This window comes from Oculina patagonica, chromosome 1 (genome assembly GCF_052425735.1).
Source record: "Oculina patagonica isolate OP01 chromosome 1, crgOcupat, whole genome shotgun sequence".
NCBI lineage: Eukaryota > Metazoa > Cnidaria > Anthozoa > Scleractinia > Oculinidae > Oculina > Oculina patagonica.
Window position 1 is genome coordinate 22,295,313 of NC_135758.1, and position 19,502 is coordinate 22,314,814.

Genomic DNA, 19,502 nt, shown 5'->3' on the forward strand with positions numbered 1-19,502 from the left:
CATTTTAGCATTTACAATTTGACGTTTTTGATGAGAAGTCTCTAATACGTACCATGAAGAAGCGCATTTGACTTCTGGGTTCCTTCCTTGACTCAAAGAAGTCAGTACTTTTAAAAACTCCTTGGTGCTGAAAATTTCCCCCTTGCTGTGAACTCCATGCATGCGCGCTAGCTAGCAATAATAAACTTGTTACACATTTTACTGTATCTTTGCACGCTTTTTCTTGTAAACAAATTTCTGCAACTGGATTTAACTTCTGCAATGTTGCAGCAAGTACAGTGAAACCTGTATAAAGGGGATACCCACGGAACCCTCGCAGGTGTCCGGTTAATAGAGGTTCCCGCTTCATATAAATATACAGGTTTGATTAACAGAAACTATGGCCACAAAATATTGGGAGACTTACTGACGCCGGTGTCTGCTTAATATGTGGTCCGCTTAATACAGGTTTCACTGTAACGAAATCAAAGATTTTAGGAGTATTTTTTTTTTCTCAAAAATTCTTGTGCTATATTGCCTCAGTCTTTGTTGATTTTTATAGTGTGCCGTCCTGTATTGATTTCTTTAGTCTAGATACATGAAAACAAACAACGAGCAGATTGTAATACTAATTTTTCCGTAAATAAAACAAAAACGCATCGTTATTTTAAGTCACTATAAAACTTGATTTTTATTCTATTTTTAGGACGTCATGAACGACATAGAAGTCCTTTTTCGAGCCATCCTAATCGGCCTATTTGTTGCTATTTTCCTTCTCAATACTGGTCGTGCTCTAAAAGCCATCGACATATGTAAAGAATGTTTGCTTTTCCTCAGTAATGACGTACTGAAAAAAGACGAACAAATTATCAATTTAATTACCACTGCTACCTATATAACAATGTTCAAGGCATACTCTATTCTTCCTGATTACACAAATGCCATAAAATACGGCAAAGAACTTCTTGTCATTTTCCGAGAGTGTGGTGAAACAGCCGAAGAAGGGAATATTACCATAGCACTAGCCGACATATATAAACGGCGGTGTGAATATGCCAAGGCAAAAGAACTTCACGAGAGAGCGATCGATATCACAATACAAACTGGCGACAGAAAAAGACAAGCATACGCTTATGGACAATGCGGGAATATGTCTTATCAACTTGGAGAATATGTAAAAGCTAAAGAATATCATGGAAAAGCACTTGCGATCAGTATTGAAATTGGAAACAGGCAAGAAGAAGCGTCATGCTACGAAAACTTAGGAACTGTGTTTAAATCTCTTGGTGAATATGACAAAGCTAAAGAATATCTTGAAAAAGCACTTGCGATCAGTATTGAAATTGGAAACAGGCAAGAAGAAGCGTCATGCTACGGAAACTTAGGAACTGTGTTTAAATCTCTTGGTGAATATGACAAAGCTAAAGAATATCTTGAAAAAGCACTTGCGATCAGTATTGAAATTGGAAACAGGCAAGAAGAAGCGTCATGCTACGGAAACTTAGGAACTGTGTTTAAATCTCTTGGTGAATATGACAAAGCTAAAGAATATCTTGAAAAAGCACTTGCGATCAGTATTGAAATTGGAAACAGGCAAGAAGAAGCGTCATGCTACGGAAACTTAGGAACTGTGTTTCGATCTCTTGGTGAATATGACAAAGCTAAAGAATATCAGGAGAAAGCACTTACCATCAAAATTGAAATTGGTGACAGAGAAGGAGAAGCGTCATGCTACGGAAACTTAGGGACTGTGTTTCAATCTCTTGGTGAATATGACAAAGCTAAAGAATATCACGAGAAAGCACTTGCGATCACAATTGAAATTGGTGACAGAGAAGGAGAAGCAGTAGATTACGGAAACTTAGGAACTGTGTTTCAATCTCTTGGTGAATATGACAAAGCTAAAGAATATCAGGAAAAAGCACTTGCGATCAGAATTGAAATTGGTGACAGAGAAGGAGAAGCTTCATCTTACGGAAACTTAGGAATCGTGTTTCAATCTCTTGGTGAATATGTCAAAGCAAAAGAATATCAGGAAAAAGCACTTGCGTTCAGAATTGAAATTGGTGACAGAGAAGGAGAAGCTTCATCTTACGGAAACTTAGGGACTGTGTTTCAATCTCTTGCTAAATATGACAAAGCTAAAGAATATCAGGAGAAAGCACTTGCGATCAGAATTGAAAATGGTGACAGAGAAGGAGAAGCTTCATCTTACGGAAACTTAGGAATCGTGTTTCAATCTCTTGGTGAATATGACAAAGCAAAAGAATATCAGGAAAAAGCACTTGCGATCAGAATTGAAATTGGTCACAGAAAAGGAGAAGCATCAGATTACGGAAACTTAGGAACTGTGTTTCAATCTCTTGGTGAATATGACAAAGCTAAAAAATATCACGAGAAAGCACTTGCGATCAGAATTGAAATTGGTGACAGAGAAGGAGAAGCTTCATCATACGGAAACTTAGGGACTGTGTTTCAATCTCTTGGTGAATATGATAAAGCTAAAGAATATCACGAGAAAGCACTTGCGATCAGAATTGAAATTGGTCACAGAAAAGGAGAAGCATCAAATTACGGAAACTTAGGAACCGTGTTTAAATCTCTTGGTGAATATGACAAAGCTAAAAAATATCACGAGAAAGCACTTGCGATCAGAGTTGAAATTGGTGACAGAGAAGGAGAAGCTTCATCTTACGGAAACTTAGGGACTGTGTTTCAATTTCTTGGTGAATATGACAAAGCTAAAGAATATCACGAGAAAGCACTTGCGATCAGAATTAAAATTAGTGACAGAAAAGGAGAAGCAGTAGATTACGGAAACTTAGGAATCGTGTTTCAATCTCTTGGTGAATATGACAAAGCTAACAAATATCACGAGAAAGCACTTGCGATCAGAATTGAAATTGGTGACAGAGAAGGAAAAGCTTCATCATACGGAAACTTAGGGACTGTGTTTCAATCTCTTGGTGAATATGATAAAGCTAAAGAATATCACGAGAAAGCACTTGCGATCAGAATTGAAATTGGTGACAGAAAAGGAGAAGCATCAGATTACGGAAACTTAGGAACTGTGTTTAAATCTCTTGGTGAATATGACAAAGCTAAAAAATATCACGAGAAAGCACTTGCGATCAGAATTGAAATTGGTGACAGAGAACGAGAAGCTTCATCTTACGGAAACTTAGGGACTGTGTTTCAATGTCTTGGTGAATATGACAAAGCTAAAGAATATCACGAGAAAGCACTTGCGATCAGAATTGAAATTGGTGACAGAAAAGGGGAAGCAGTAGATTACGGAAACTTAGGAACTGTGTTTCAATCTCTTGGTGAATATGACAAAGCTAAAGAATATCAGGAGAAAGCACTTGCGATCAGAATTGAAATTGGTGACAGAAAAGGAGAAGCATCATCCTACGGAAACTTAGGAACCGTGTTTCAATCTCTTGGTGAATATGACAAAGCTAAAGAATATCTTGAAAAAGCACTTGCGATCAGAATTGAAATTGGTGACAGAGAAGGAGAAGCATCATCCTACGGAAACTTAGGAACCGTGTTTCAATCTCTCGGTAAATATATCATGGCTGAAGGTTATCTCTCCAAGGCACTTTTAATTAGTAAAGATATTGGACACCGTGACCAAGAGTTTCAACATCTTTGTAACCTAGCAATGGTGAAGTTATCCCAAGGAAACAACGAGGAAATGCTTAACTATCTGCTTCTGAGTATCATCAAAAGTGACAATTTGCGTGGTTTTCTGAAAGACAACGATCAATTTAAAATATCCTTTTCAGACGTCCAGAATTCTCCGTTCAGGTTTCTTAGTTTATGTTTTTGTTTTACTGGAAAACCTAACAATGCTCTTTATGTCCAAGAGCTAGCACGCGGGAGAGCCCTAGCAGACTTAATGGCGACTCAGTACTCTGTTGAAAGTGAAATCTCAGCTAATCCACAATCGTGGATTGGCATTGAGAATATTATGAAGAAGGAAAGCAACTGCGTTTGTCTGTACATTTCTTATTTTGGTCAAGATGTGTTTTTGTGGATTCTCAAAACAAGCGGAGTCATTCATTTTCGAAGAAAAACAGTAAATGAAAACATTGGTGATGCCGGACTGGCTGATTTTTTTGATAAAAACTTCCGCAGCTTTGGTGTTTTACCCGAGGAGAGTTGCGAAGATCGATCTTTAAATGTAGTGGAGCCAAAACTGAAATCATTTCAAGGAGAGAACCTCGCAGCTTTGCGACTTGTCGAGGAAGACGATGGAGAAGGGCAAAATTCCGAATCAAGCATTTCTTTGTGTTACAGATTGCTCATCGCTCCTGTGGCTGACTTACTTGATGAGCCAGAAATCATCATTGTCCCTGATCGGTCCTTGAACCAAGTTCCATTTGCAGCGTTAACTGATGAAGGCGGGAAGTATTTATCAGAGACTTTCAGGATCCGCATCGTTCCTTCTTTGTCGACTCTCAAGCTCATTCAGGACAGTCCAGCAGACTATCACAGTCAGACTGGTGCACTGATAGTGGGTGATCCTGTGGTTGGCCGGGTGCGTTACATGGGACGTGTTGAGAACTTTAAACCATTGCCTTGCGCAAAAAAGGAAGCAGAGATGATTGGAGAACTGCTGAGTGTACAGGCTTTGTTAGGACAATGTGCAACCAAGCAGGCGGTACTTGAAAGGTTACATTCAGTGAGTCTGATACATTTTGCTGCACATGGAAATGCTGAAAGAGGAGAAATTGCTCTTTCCCCTCTACGCCTCACTAGTTGGATTCCACAAGAAGAAGACTACTTATTGACAATGTCTGACATTTCGAAAGCTCAACTGCGAGCTAAACTGGTGGTACTTAGCTGTTGCCACAGTGGGTGTGGTCAGATTAGAGCCGAGGGAGTGGTTGGAATCGCTCGAGCATTCTTGGGATCCGGTGCCCGTTCAGTACTGGTGGCACTGTGGGCCATAGAAGACAGAGCGACAGAGCAGCTGATGCATCACTTCTATGAACACCTTGTTCGTGGAAAAAGTGCCAGTGAGTCTCTTCATGAGGCCATGAAGTGGATGAGAGGCAACAACTTTGCCAAGGTTTCCGAGTGGGCACCGTTTATGCTGATTGGAGACAACGTGACATTTAAATTTGAAAAAGAACAGTAAATTCTTTTAAAACATTTCGCATTTGTAACTCATACAAAGGACTGATAAACGTTTTACGGTTCACTTGTTGGGACTTTTATCCGGTGGCGTTTTCTCTACTTTGGGGCTTTGGCGCCTGGCTTCTCCTGTGTACAAGCAGAAGATCAAATTAACAGTCTAAACTTTAAATAACTGTCCAAATCTCCTGCCAAAACTAAAAAGGAAATATACCTTGAAGACCATGCCGTGCTTGTGTAACATCGCTATATATTCTTTTTTATGAGTCGTAGGAAAGTTTGATTGTCAGGTTTATGCTTTAGCATTATTCGTGGGAGGTGAAGAGTTAAAGGTTTTTGTGCAGTGCATAAGATTAGGCGATAAAAGCCTTTTACTGTACTTTACTCTTACTTTTCATTGTTCAATGTTACACATGTTTGATATTGTTTTTATAGATTTTTGCAGTCAGTTATAATTTCATTGATTCCGTTATAAGGAATATGAACCTTTTCTCCTAAACAACGTTTTGACTTCTTTCTGCATGTTATCCAGTTAAGTGAATGATTTTTAACCTACAATCTCGGACAAAACGGTTGAAAAACTTTGCTTATTTTCACCGATTTTGGTACTACAGCTCATTTTTGTCTATCTTCACTCCCCTATTTCAATGTTGTCAATGTTGTCGTTTTATGGAAACAAAGCCTGGTGAATTGCAAACCCCATAAAACAGCATTCAGTGTGGGGGGGGGGGGGGGGGGGCTAACATTTTTTTACAAACTTGCCAGTCAGTGTCGACATTCGCTTAATAACTGTGAAATCTGTTTGTCTCAACTGGTTTTGTCCGTAGCTATATGAAGTGTACGTCTTCCTAATATAACTAAATAAAGACAAGTGAAGGCTTAATTTAGTAATCTTGCCTTCCTATCTAGTTAGTAGCTAATGGTAAGTCCTTCACGCATTGGAATTAAATCGGACAGCCGTTCGAGTCGACTAGGAAAGAAAATTCTCAATACATATTGTGCCCTGCCCGCCTGCATAATAAAGCACGTTTCTAATTGCCGTATGGGGATGTAGTTTCAAGTATGAAAGGATCTGAAGTCTTGTTGCTAGGACACCTCGGACCCAAACCGCTGGCTCGGTCAAATTAGCCATATTCTGTCCTGGCTGAGCCTATAGTTTTCAACAACGAAGTTGTCTGTCCGGACTGTTTTTGGAGTACTCGTAATACTCGGGTTGGTTTTGTTTGGATACTGAGTATAGGATAGTTATCGAGTTTTTCGAAGATCCGCCGTGGTCACGTGGGTGAAGGACGTGTACTTTTATTGTCGGTTAGCCCTCTCCACAACACCCAAGCCATTTCTTAGGTTACTTTCAGGCTCTGTTTGAAACGTTATTTTTTCATATAACCGCTTCGATGATATTTTACCTAAAAAAAAAGAGAACGGCATTGCCTGCCGTTTATTGTAGTAGACTAAATCGTGGCTGTCGTTCTTAAAACGGAACCATATATTTCCTCAGGGAAATATGAACCTGTAGTTCCTTGATCCTCCTTGAAAAACAGAACATTTGACCTCAACCTCGTCCCCAGAGTCTTCTCGGCGACGAGTTTTCAACCAGCCGCCATTTTGAAAACGGAGAAGACGCTGGGTTGCTTTTGACCTCGCTTCCAGGTTGACTTTACTGTAATGATTATGAATTTGATAGCTTCCATTTTATTGTAGTTCTATTGTAATGGGAGGCGCGGTGATCTAATGGTTTGCGCGCTGGACTCCAGATCGAGCGGTCCGGGTTAGAGCCCTGGCTGAGGTCATTGTGTTGTGTTCTTGGGCAAGACACTTTACTCTCATAGTGCCTCTCCACCCAGGTTTATAAATGGGTACTGGCGAATTTAATACTGGCGGGTAACCCTGCGATGGACTAGCATCCCATCCAGGGGGAGTAGAAATACTCCTAGTCGCTTCATGCTACGGAAACTGGGATAAGTTCCGACCTGATGGGCCACTAGGCTCGTATGCAGACTTTACCTTTTTTATTATTCCATTATATCGATAGTCAAGTTCTTTTTTCTCCAAATAAAAGTCCCGGAATTCAAAATGTTTCACAGCAATGCCCTATTTGCGCACTTGATTTCTGCAAATACAAAGCATTCAAATTTTAAAATATTCATTTCTTTAATTTCTTGTTTCGTTTTGTTCTTAACCCCTTTGTCAACGCAAACGCTTTTTTGCAGTAAAAAGATATTCAGATTTCTTTTCTTAATAGAATGTTTTTGTCAAACAGAAAACAGAGAAAACAATTGAAAGAAGCCGCGGAGCGCATTGCTCGTCTCCAGGAACAACTGCAGCTTGAAAATGAGTAAGTACTCGCTAAAAGGACTTTCCACAAGAAGGATACCTAGGCATTTTTCTTGTTTGTTTTTTTTTTTTTATCACCAAAAAGGGTCGTTCAAGCTAGCAAGAATATGCACTAGTGCCAAGACCTCGCCGGTTGCCGGAATCGATCAACGCTGGGGCTCGCTCGACAATAAGTAAAACGAACCTCGTTCCAAAGGTGTTTCTCTCCCCCGCCCAGAACAAGAGAAGAGAGACACGGTCTCTTCTCTCTTCTGGGAGCGAAGAGAGAAAGACCCTAGCCTGCGTGGCAGGCGTCTGTGTACGCTTTTTAGTGCGTTTAAAAGAGTGCGCGATTTTTTTCCTCGCTTGTCCCCTCGCGCCTTTTGCGTTTCTCCTATATGCGCGCTAGAAACTACGGCGCCTGCTATTAGAAAGACCCTGGGAACGACATTGAAGGACTTCTGTTTTCTAAATCAGTTGGATTTTCTAGCTAACACTCTCTTATCCACTATTGTCTTTCTTTTCACTTTTCCATAGAATACTCGATCAATGTGAAAGTTACCCCTCCGATGACTCAATGTCTGACACTGACACAGCCCATGCAGATTGTATAGTGGCTGAAATGGAGGAAGAGGTTCAAGTTTTGGAGTGAAAGCTTTTCCTTGAGGGAATTGCAGTTAATGTTACAGAGGAGAGATGTTACTTTCTGGACAGGAACTTCACGTAAGCTTAGCGTATATTCTGTTCTTTTATCACAAACCTTTTGTATCTTGAATAGTGTAACTTTTAAACGAGCGAGTAATTTCAAAATCGACTGACAGAAAAGCAAACAAATGCTAGGGGAAAAATTCGAAAAAATGGAGGCCGTGCAGTCGTCCGCGGCAAATAGGCCATTTCCGAGTTACCGTTTGCATCTGTTTCAAAACAAGTCTAAGTGCGAAGCCATTCATATGAAAATGAGTTTCACCTACAGGTCCATTTTCATGCAAAACAAACTCATTTTCATTTGTTGGGACAAAGCATTCAGTCTCTAGAGGTCGTTTTTCCCCGGCCACTTTTTGTTCTTCTCCATTTAATAATTTGACGCTCGGAGAATTAAAGGGAATACTCGTAATTAATGAATAAAATAAAAGACATGATTCCAGTTATAACCAATCAAAAGGGAAAATGGTGACCCACAATTTTCCACACGCATTGGCACAAAGTTTATTACTCTTTCTTCTATAAAAAGATTTTTTTTATGAAAGGCAACCTTGAAAAACGTCCTGGAAAGTCAATTTATATACAAGTTTGTCTTGTGTGTTACGCACCACATCCTACAATGTGACCGAGCTGGAAGTTACCTAAGTATGATTGCCTAATCACTTTATGTTTTTCTGTTTCTTTACAGACTTCTTCAAAACAACGAGATCAGCCTTCAAAGGCAGAGATCAGTGTGTGAAATGGACCTGGCAGCGTTAAAACTAAAACATGAGGCGTGTCAGTTCGGTCAGTTTCTAAAAGCAAATCCAGTGGAAGAATGGACTGTCTGCTCGCTTCCCAATCTTTACTTTACAGAATTGTAACTTAGTTTTAAGGAAAAAAAAGTCTTGTGAACTTGCTCGTAAAATCAAAGAAAATGTATTACTTGTGCAGATTCAGAAAACTCCAAGGAGAATAAGTGTAAATATTTAAATACTAGTTTATTAAAATAAGACGAGTTGTGTCAAGTTTTTCTTGTGTGTCAGAGGGTAGTGTAGTAAACCCGGGCTCATATCCGCCGTTGAACGTTCTCGTATCCCGCATCGCGCCTCGATTTTTGTGCGATCCCGCATCCCGCCAATCTTGTGTGAAATGCGTGACTTACATGTAATATGATAATCAGTGTACTTTCTCAGAATGTGTCGAGAACCCCTGCGCATGCGAGTGTTTCGTAGTTTAGCCTTCCAGAGCGAACTTCGCCGTGGTAAGTACAACTAACCTTGCATTGTATGGCCTTTATCTTAACCATTTTGGAATAAGCTTATACTCTATAGTACGTTTTTGATAGCCACGGCACCAATAAACCAAAGTAATATTCAATCGCAAACTTTAGATTGTAACCATTGATCGACTGAAAAGCGAATCGCGAAAACATGTAATTGATTATAAATTCGTGCATTATGAAGTGAGTAACGTCAAAAGCTTTCGTGATTTGAAATCAGAATGAAGAATTACAACAGACTGAGCAAAATTAGTTCTGTTTTCGCTGTCTCATTTGACTTCTGATGAAGTCGCGTCGATCTTTCTATGACAGGAAGCTGAGATGCAAATTCGATTCATAGGTCGACAACAAAATCTAAATAACTTCCAAGTTTGAATGTATTGGACTGACCTGTTTGTATTTAACGAAGAATGGAGATAGAGAAGCATGTAAAACATTTTAGTAGAAAGTATTTCGTTGGATTCGACAGGTTGTTTTGTACAGGGTTTGAAACTTGGTCGCTTTCAATTTCAATTTGTATTTGTCTTTGTCTGGCGCTTGTCTTGCAGGGAAAGTCCCTCAGTGTTATTTCGGTTTGTCACTTTTGGTTTCACTTTTACCAGAAGATAAGGAAACGGTACACGGTAAGTTTATATATTTATCTTAGTTCAAACCGTAAGATGTTGGTGACTGATAGCTGTGCATGTATAGCCCACGTTAAATACTTAGAATTCACAGCGAGAGATTTGCATGAGTCGCGTGACTGATTTTCATTGTGGTTTTTGTTTGAACGGCAACAGTGAGTCACGCGAGACCAGGTCACGCGAATGAAAGCTCACTCAAGTTAGGGCATGCTTCACTCTTACCAGTGAGTTGTAAAGCTCTCATTTTAGCATTAACAATTTGACGTTTTTGATGAGAAGTCTATAATACGTGTCATGAAGAAGCGCATTTGACTTCTGTGGTCCTTCCTTGACTCAAAGAAGTCAGTACTTTTAAGTACTGACTTCTTTTCAGCGCCAAGGAGTTTAAAAACTCCTTGGTGCTGAAAATTTCGCTATTTGCTTTGAACACTCCATGCATGCGCGCTAGCTAGCAATAATAAACTTGTTACACCTTTTCATTTTACTTTTCTTGTAAACAAATGTCTGCAACTGGATTTAACTTTTGCAATGTTGCAACAAGTACAGTGAAAGCTGTATAAAGGGGATACCCACGGAACCCTCGCAGGTGTCCTGTTAATAGAGGTGCCCGCTTCATATAAATCTACAGGTTTGATAAACATAAAATATGGCCACAAAATATTGGGAGACTTACTGACGCCGATGTCTGCTTAATATGCGGTCCGCTTAAATTAATACAGGTTTCACTGTAACGAAAAGGATGCTACTAAAAGTGGTAACGGGGAACCAGTAACCGGGAACGACCGGGAACCGGAGTCTGGGAACGAGTGTACAGCGGTAATCCGTATAAGAGTTCAAAATGGCGGTTCAAAATGATTCAATCTCGAGCCCAGAGTCCGTCTATGTCGGTCAGCGGTACGGGACGGACTCTGTGAAACTGGAATTGATCTGAATTTCAGGTCGATTTCAGGTAGAACCTTGGTCTTCCGGTTTTTATTGCGCGTGCTCTCAGGTCTAAACAGAAGTAAAATTCCCAGAACGGAAGTAAATTAAGAAAGTTGAACTATTTCTAACACAGTATCGACAGAACTGGTGTTTATCGAAGCAACAAAAGTAACAAAAACGTTCTGCAGTTAACAAAAGAGAGAGTCAACAAAAGAGCGTCTGGTGTTTGGATTTCCGTTAGTCTCTTTCTTGAGCATACTGCTATATTGGTTTTAAATGAAAGATCTTGTTTGCCTTCCGAGATTCCGCCTGTGAAGACTGTGTGCATGTGTTCGTTGTTGTTTTGCGGACGACAGTGAATAAATTTACATAATGCACAACGCACGGACAAGCTATTGTTCTGTTGATAAAAAATTTTGTTTGGCGACTTTCGTATATTTCAAAGGCTTCTCGCTGACAGCGCATCTTTTCATGATAGATTGCATGTTTTCAAGCAAATAATGTTTTCCTTGTTGAATGGCGGTAATATTAATAAAGACGTTAAAGGCCACACCGGTCAACGCTATTCAAAAGGTGTAATTAGCATTTCGGCGACTCAGCTCGTGCACAGATTCACGCAATTCACGTGCACACAATTGTACAATTCCTTTTTTTTTCAGCAAAACAACAACGCGTAATGTTCAAATTCTGCGTTATTAGTTATTATTTTAAATCGAGCACTGTCTGCGATATTCAGTTTTCAACCGTAACGGAGATTTGAAAGTAGTTCTAGCGAGATTTGTATGTCAACTATAAATTGAGTTTTCAATCGACCTTTTCCTTGGTGACGCCGTCGTTGTTGTTTTAAAACTCCGCTCAGAATTGACGTTTAAAGGAAGTCCTTTTTTATTCAAGGTATCTTTTGAGTTCAAAAGAATGGTAGATTTAGAAAATACTTCATTTATGTACCGCCATATGACGAGTTCTTAGGTGTCTCACAAAATTAAGGTGATACACCTGAACATTTGACCATGGAAAACAAAAAGAGAATTTCCAATTTATTTTCATTTTGCAGTAAATAAACCCTGGTATCTATTTGTTGTCCTTTAGCCAACTGCCGAAAACCTGCAAAAATGAAATTCAGCTATGATCAGTGTGCTGAAATATAACAGCATACACTAATCTGGTGAAAAGCCATCACCAAATAGTTATTTTCTTTTCAATAATGGAACAAGTTGACATGCAAAGTCCAAGATACCATCTGTTGTGAGAAGTACATGATCACTTTGTATCATCATGATTGCAATAGGGGTTATGGCATCACAGCTGTTGGTTAAGTCTGCGTTTGAGCCCAGTGGCCCATCAAGCCTGAGCTTACCTCGGTTTCCATAATCAGTTATAGCATTAGCGACTGGTGGTTTGGGGAGGGGTGTTGGAAATTTTCAGAAAATATTGCATGGCCTTATTAGAAGTTTTGTCTTTTCTATTACTGGCCACAAGATAAACATTAATTGACATCGTAAAAGTATTTCAACAAGTAAATTGGTGATTTCCAAGTGAGGAATTGTGCTTGAACTTTGTTAAGCATTCCTCAAAATTCAATGTGGTTCACAATTGCACTTGCCATAGTATAAATAAAAAAACACACAAATTCTCCCATTGCCAAACTGTCTAAAAAAATTCTTATACACAGTTGCATGTCCTGCTGACATGAGGTTTACAGCCTTCTCAGTGTGTGTGACAGAAGCTCTCTATTATTGTTGCTTAACAACAGCAGCTGATATCAGCATGCATTTTAGATGCACGGCGGATGGAAGTTCGGTTAATTCACCAGAATGAAATATTCCAGATTCGATTATTTTCGCCTTCGGCATTTCGTCGGCGCAAATTATACACAGTGCGCCAAGATTTTTTTTTAATGCATTTATTTAATATCACACGTTACAGAAAGTGAAAAAAAACAGTTACAAATAAAAAAAAAAAAGATAAAAATACATCAAGTTACACAATTTAACCGATAAAGCCTAACTTACTAACAAATACTTTTAACTAGTCTAAATTTTTATATAAATTTCTCTACACGGTATTTAAAATTAAGTTTCCTAACGAATTCAATTACCCCAGGCTCTATTTGATTAAGTTTCTGATTGTAAAGGTAATACTAAGCTAATAACATGCAGTAATTTAATTTCTTTTTTAGAGAGTGTCGTTGCAGTTGAGCAGAATTTAGTGATTTACCAAAGAGTAGTTCTTCATCTGCGTAAAGGAGGTACCGTTTTCTTCATTGAAGTGTTGTTAAACTTTATGAAAGAATTGTTTAGAAAGGTGGCAGTCGATGAAAGTATGACTTATCGAATCTGGATGGCCGCAGTAGGTGCAGTCCGAGTTGTTCGATACTCCAAAGAGGTGAAGTTCCTTTTTGGAGACAAGTATCCTATGAGCAAGTTTGAAGTAAAATTCTTTAAGTTTGTTCTCTTTGCACATAAATTTAATTTGCTTAAAGTAGTTTTTCCAATGAATATCATTTGATGATAGATCTCGTTCCCATTTACTAAGTGCAGTTATTTTAAGAATACTTTTCTTTATAAAAAGCCAGTAATAGTCTTTGTTTTTGTTTTCGTAAGATCGATCGTTATTGTAGGTGACAATTGAAAATTCACACTATCAAGAAAGAGTGACTTATTTAATTGAGCATGCTTTGCTCTTTCTACTAGATGTTTCGGAATTGCAGATATGATTTGATAATAATTTAAGAAGTTGCACTTAATTGTGTATGTTTGTTTGAATTCTTGAAATGATAAAAACTTTCCGTTCTCGCTGAGAATATCTTGGATAGAGACAATTCCTTCTTCAAACCAGCTTTTCAGAAAAATCGGCATATTCCCAATGAGAATTTCTTTGTTATTGAACAGTATCATTTCGTTCCATTGTCACTTTCATACAGGGTTTTAAGTTCTAAAAAGTACCACAATACCTGTTTGTAAAAAGGAGGTTTTTCAGTCTGGTTGAGAAATTTTTTATCGTAATTACAACGTAATAGAAAGTTTAAACCACCGTATTCTCCGAAAAAATGATAGGGAATTGCCTTCCAGTTCTCCTTCCTTGACAGCGCGTCGGTTATCAAAAATCTAGAAATCCAAGCAAGTTTTAATGATTTAGCTATTACCTTCATATTTGGCACACGTAATCCTCCGTCAACATAGTCTTGATACATGACTTGCCTTTTAACTTTGTCCGGTTTTTTACACCAGATAAAGTCAAATAGAGAGGTTGTAACTGAAGAGACAGTTTCCGAGGGGATGACTAACATTGAAGTGGAGTATACTAAATGTGGAATGCCGAGACTTTTTGTTATCAAACACCTTCCAAATAAACTGAGATTCATTGATCTCCAAATATCAAGATTAGTATTAAGCTTTCGAACCTTAAGCGTAAAGTTTCTTTTCTCATTCCTATTTTCATCGTAAGAAACAAAGATCCCAAGAGTTCTAACAGGTTCTTTTGTCCATTTTAGATTGAAGGGCTGATCTTCCCTATTGCGCCATGGGCCTAACCATATCGCTTTGGTTTTTGAAGTGTTTAGTTTCAGACCTGAATATGTCCCGAAATCGTTAACTATTGCAATCAAGTTTTGGACAGATAATAAATTATCACAAAAGGCTGATGTGCCATCCGCGAATTGACTTATTTTCGACTCTGTTCCAAAGATTGTGATACCTCTGACAGTTTTGTCTTGTCGGATCTTTGTGGCAAGAACTTCTACAGCTAAGATGAAGAGATACGGTGATAAGGGGCAACCCTGCCTCACCCCTCTCGACAATTTAAAATAGTTTGTAGAAAAACCATTGTTCAAGACGCTGCTCTCAGAGTTCGTATAGAACGAAGAGATCCATTTTTTAATGCCGTTACCAAAGTTGAACAAGTTGAGGATATTTTGGATAAAAGACCATTCTAGGGTATCGAATGCTTTTTGAAAGTCTAGAAGTAGCAGTATCCCAGGGATCTTTTGTAGCTCAGTTTGCTGGATAATGTCATTTATAAGCCTAATGTTTTGTCCTATGTATCTCCCTTTCATAAAACCAGTCTGATCTGGATGGATAAGAGATGGTAAAACGCGTTCTATCCTCTTAGCGATAACTTTTGACGCTATCTTATAGTCTACGTTTAATAGCGTTATTGACAAAAACAACAAATTTGCATCTTCTTTGGGTAGAAGCGTGATAACTCCTCTTCGCTGGGACACAGACATTTCGCCGAAATCAAAAGCTGCATTTAGACTATTTACCAAATCCTGACCTAGGAGGCTGAAATATTGCTTATAGAACTCGGCTGTAAAACCATCGTCCCCTGGCGATTTCCCATTTTGAAAGGTGTTTAAGATTTTCTCACACTCTTCTAACGTTATTTCGCCATCAAGATTTGTCTTCTCCTCATCAGATAATTTCGCGAATTGTAAGTCGCTACCAAAGTCAGTAAAAACATTACTACTGTGGTCAATATTCGAGCTGTACAAATTCTCATAAAAGGTTTGGATATCAGACATTATATCCTGATCATGGACAATAATTTTTCCGTCAGACCTTTTAAGTTCCGATATAACTTTTTTATTGTAATTTTTTTTCTCCATGTTGAAAAAGTATTTGGTTGGCTTTTCACCTAGTTCAACCCATCTCACTTTGGAGCGAAAAATTGCGCCTTTGCCCTTGATTTCATAGAGGCGATTTAATTCATTTTTTAACCTGTCATATTCTTTCAGTTTGTCTTCGGTATTTTGATTATCATTCCTGTTGCTTATACTTTTGTCGATTTCGTCTAAGCGCTTTTGAAGGTCGGATTCTTGTTTGCGAAATTCTTTTGCTTTGCGAGCGGCGAAAGAAATAGTGATGCTTCTAATTTCTATTTTAATCAGTTCCCATCTTAGTCTTTTGTCAACTATGTTGGCATATTTCTCACTGATTATTGGATAGCTGTCTGTAATTAGAGTCAAGTAATTGTTGTCTTTTAAAAATGAGTTGTTAAATTTCCATAATCCTTGGCCCCTTGACACCTGGGATAACTTTAAACTGAGTTTGATTGCTTTGTGATCTGGAGTGATTGCAGTCTTTGTTTCAACGTTGTGGGCGTATTGAGTGAGGTGTTTTGCTATAAGCAAATAATCGATTCGCGATTTGACTTTCAAAAATTTAGACTCATATGAAAAACTTTTTGTATGGGGTTTTTGCTTTCGAAAAATGTCAATTAGATCCAGTTCTTCCATCATTGAGATAATACCATTCCGATAAGCCGTTGGTTTCCAACTTATGCCACCTTTCTTGTCAATGCTATCTAACGTAGCATTCCAGTCTCCACCTACAATTAACTGCGTGATGTTTAAATTTGAAGTCATAAATTCGTTAAGAATCTGCAAGAATTTTCCTTGCGACTGACGGTTGGTAGGAGCATACACATTACAGATAGATAGATTTACACCCCTGCAAATTACATCTATTGCAATAATTCGACCGTCAATGTCTTTGTAGCTGTTTTCTACGTTTACGACAACAGAAGGGTTCACAAGAATACAATCACCTTTGCTGTGATTTGATCCGTGGTAGAGGAAAACGTCACCTCCCCATTCATTTTTCCATGTAAGTTCATCTTTTGGTTCTGAGAAAGTTTCTTGCAAGAGATAAAAATGGCAATTTTGATCTTTCAAATAACTAAAGATGGATCTTCTTTTGACTCGGTTTCTTATACCTCAAACATTTAAAGTTATAAAATTACATTTTGGAGCTACCATAATCGTTTAAGGAAAGGAATATAGAATGTATTACAAAAGAAATATTGCTCATTTGCAACTCGATGCATCTTTGGTAGCACAAAACAAAACATAGCAAAACAATAAAATAGAACGCACGACACATTACAAGAACTACCGGTTTCCGATAATTTTCTTTCTTGTTTCATGTGGTCAGAATCAAATCGATCGCTGGAATTAAACCGAAACAAATCCCACCGAATCTGCCTAAGACAGATCACAGAGGAGTGAAATTGTGTACAATAACTATATACATTAAACAAAGTTCCATGTAGAAAACACAATAACAGTTAGAACCGTAACGTAACGGGGAACAATTAATTTACAACTCAGGGGGCGATAATCTGAACTACTCAACTCTGTATCACCTACCCAACGAAGACAAAATTAATCTATACTGATTAGTAACTTACATTTTCCCTACGGTAAAAGTGAGGCCAATAATGACAGGATGGTTGAATTGTCAAAGTTCCTTGACGTCGTCGATCGAAAACATTTGTCTTTGTTCCAGTGGGAGAAGTTTTGACGAATAGCTTCCCGTTGAGCGACCAAGTGCTTAGAATCTTCCCGTCTCTTCTTTTCTCAATAGCCAGTTTCATCATCTCGCTTCGGTACCCCGTTAGATTTTCGTTAATGAAAATACGCTGATCGGCCAGGCTTGTTCCCGAGTAGCTCGGGAAGATGGTGGAGAGAGTTACATCTTTTAGACGAATTCTCGCCTTGTAACACTTTGCCTTGTCCTTGTGATTAGCAAATTTGGCGATTATTGGCTTGATTCCTTTTTTTCTGTTTAAGCGATGGGAAATCTCGATTTTTTCCGGTTCCATCTCCACGCCTACCGCCTGAGCCACCTTGCAAACTACTTCATCGGTTGTAACACCTACATCCTCGGGAATGCCATGGAATTCGAGAGAGTTTTTACGGGAGTACTGCTCCAACTCGTCAAGGTTCGCTTGCAGGTCATCAATGTCACTCTTTTGTTTCTTTGAAGCTTTTCTAACACGTTCAAGTTCCAGTTCCAAAGAAGTGACATATTTGTTTTGGCTTATCAATTCTTTCTTTAGCTTTTCGACTTCGCCGTTATTCTTCGCGATGTCCTTTCGAAGTTCAGCCACATCACTTGACAGTTTGTTGTTGTCCTTGGCTAACTTTGCAATATTGCCTTGCATCGCAGTAATAGCGCCTTGGATGTTTTTTAGAAGATTGTGGATGTCTTTGAGATTTGGTTCCATGTCTGGCTCTTCTATTTCCTCCTGAATAGCTTCTTCGTTAAGCGGAGAAGAAGCCGCCATATTTAAAATGTCGCCACGTGCTTGTTTGGAATCAGGCGATACTCCTGATCGGGAGACGGCACTCCGTTTCATTTTTACTTGCCATAAGAAGTTTACACGATAGAAAGAGCGAACGGCACGAATTTTAGTCGAAATATTGCTTGAAACCACTTCTTGGGCAGGTGATACTGCGGAGCTCAATTATTTGCGTCCAGCCATGATGAGCCCCCCCGCCCCCGCCAAGATGTATCACATGAACAGAACTTAGCCCAGGAAAAGAAAAGAACCGACCATCTGTAAAGAAATCTTGGTTGTTCGTGGAACAGTTGGTTTGGTACGCGTAGTATTGCCACGTCATGCATGGTCATCAAACTTCTAAAAAAAGTCTACCAAAAATCCAGGTTATCTACCTTGCCCAGATTTTGCACACGTTTAATTACAACTCCAGGAAAAATCTTTGAATATAAGGAAATATTAATGATCATTCACCTACCTTGCAACTCGTCCCAAATTTTCCCCTAACCAGCACCTTCGTGGCGAAAAAAAAAACACACGAAAAGTCGATTTATCATGCTGTTTGCTCCGACGATCGAGTTCGAACACTAGTTCCCAGACTTTTTTCGTCTGCTATTTTGAATTTTTATACGGATTACCGCTGTACACTCCTTCCCAGACTCCGGTTCCCGGTCGTTCCCGGTTACCGGTTCCCCGTTACCACTTTTAGTAGCATCATAACAAAAACAAAGATCTTAGGAGTATTTTTTCTCAAAAGTTCTTGTGCTATGTTGCCTCAGTCTCTGTTGGTTTTTTTTTTTTATAGTGTGCCATCCTGTATTGATTTCTTTTAGTCTAGATACATGAAAACAAACAACGAGCAGTTTTGTAATACTAAGTTAACGTAAATAAAACAAAAACGCATCTTATTTTAAGTCACTACAAAACACTTGATTTTATTCTATTTTACAAGGCTTACAGAAGAGGACGTCATGAATGACATAGAAGACCTTTTACAAGCCATCTCTATCGGCTTAGTTGTTGCTACTTTTCTTCTCAACACTGGTCGTGATCAAAAAGCCATCGAAATATGCAAAGAATGTTTGCTTTTTCTCAGTAATGAAGTACTGAGAAAAGAGGAACAAATTATCAATTTAATTACCACTGCTACCTATCTAACAATGTTCAAGGTATACTCTATTCTCCCTGATTACACAAATGCGATAAAATACGGCAGAGAACTTCTTGTCATTTTCCGAGGGTGTGGTGAAACAGCCAAAGAATGGAATATCACCAAAACACTAGCCAACATATATGAACGGCGGTGTGAATATGTAGAGGTAAGACAACTGTATGAGAGAGCGATCGATATCACAATACAAACTGGCGACAGAAAAAGACAAGCATACGCTTATGGACAATGCGGCAATATGTCTTATCAACTTGGAGAATATGTAAAAGCTAAAGAATATCATGGAAAAGCACTTGCGATCAGAATTGAAATTGGAAACAGG

General features: G+C 38.7%; 2 protein-coding genes and 1 pseudogene across 3 annotated transcripts in view; all 3 read left to right on the forward strand.

Moving 5' to 3' along the window:
- LOC144641677 (uncharacterized) overlaps window positions 1–9,131 on the forward strand; it is a 64,040-nt gene extending 54,909 nt beyond the window's left edge. Inside the window, exon 4 of the mRNA XM_078500719.1 lies at window positions 8,828–9,131. Coding sequence (XP_078356845.1) covers window positions 8,828–9,002 — 175 coding nt within the window. The 3' untranslated portion in view covers window positions 9,003–9,131. The remainder of the gene's footprint in view (window positions 1–8,827) is intronic.
- Window positions 1–19,502, forward strand: part of LOC144633700 (uncharacterized) — a 28,205-nt gene that overhangs the window by 929 nt on the left and 7,774 nt on the right. Inside the window, exon 3 of the mRNA XM_078492594.1 lies at window positions 686–5,842. Coding sequence (XP_078348720.1) covers window positions 692–5,128 — 4,437 coding nt within the window. The 5' untranslated portion in view covers window positions 686–691 and the 3' untranslated portion in view covers window positions 5,129–5,842. The remainder of the gene's footprint in view (window positions 1–685; window positions 5,843–19,502) is intronic.
- The window catches only part of LOC144634236 (uncharacterized), a 140,269-nt pseudogene continuing 130,111 nt past the window's right edge, over window positions 9,345–19,502 (forward strand). Inside the window, exons 1-2 of the transcript XR_013567176.1 lie at window positions 9,345–9,382; window positions 9,949–10,023. The product of XR_013567176.1 is annotated as an uncharacterized LOC144634236 (transcript). The remainder of the gene's footprint in view (window positions 9,383–9,948; window positions 10,024–19,502) is intronic.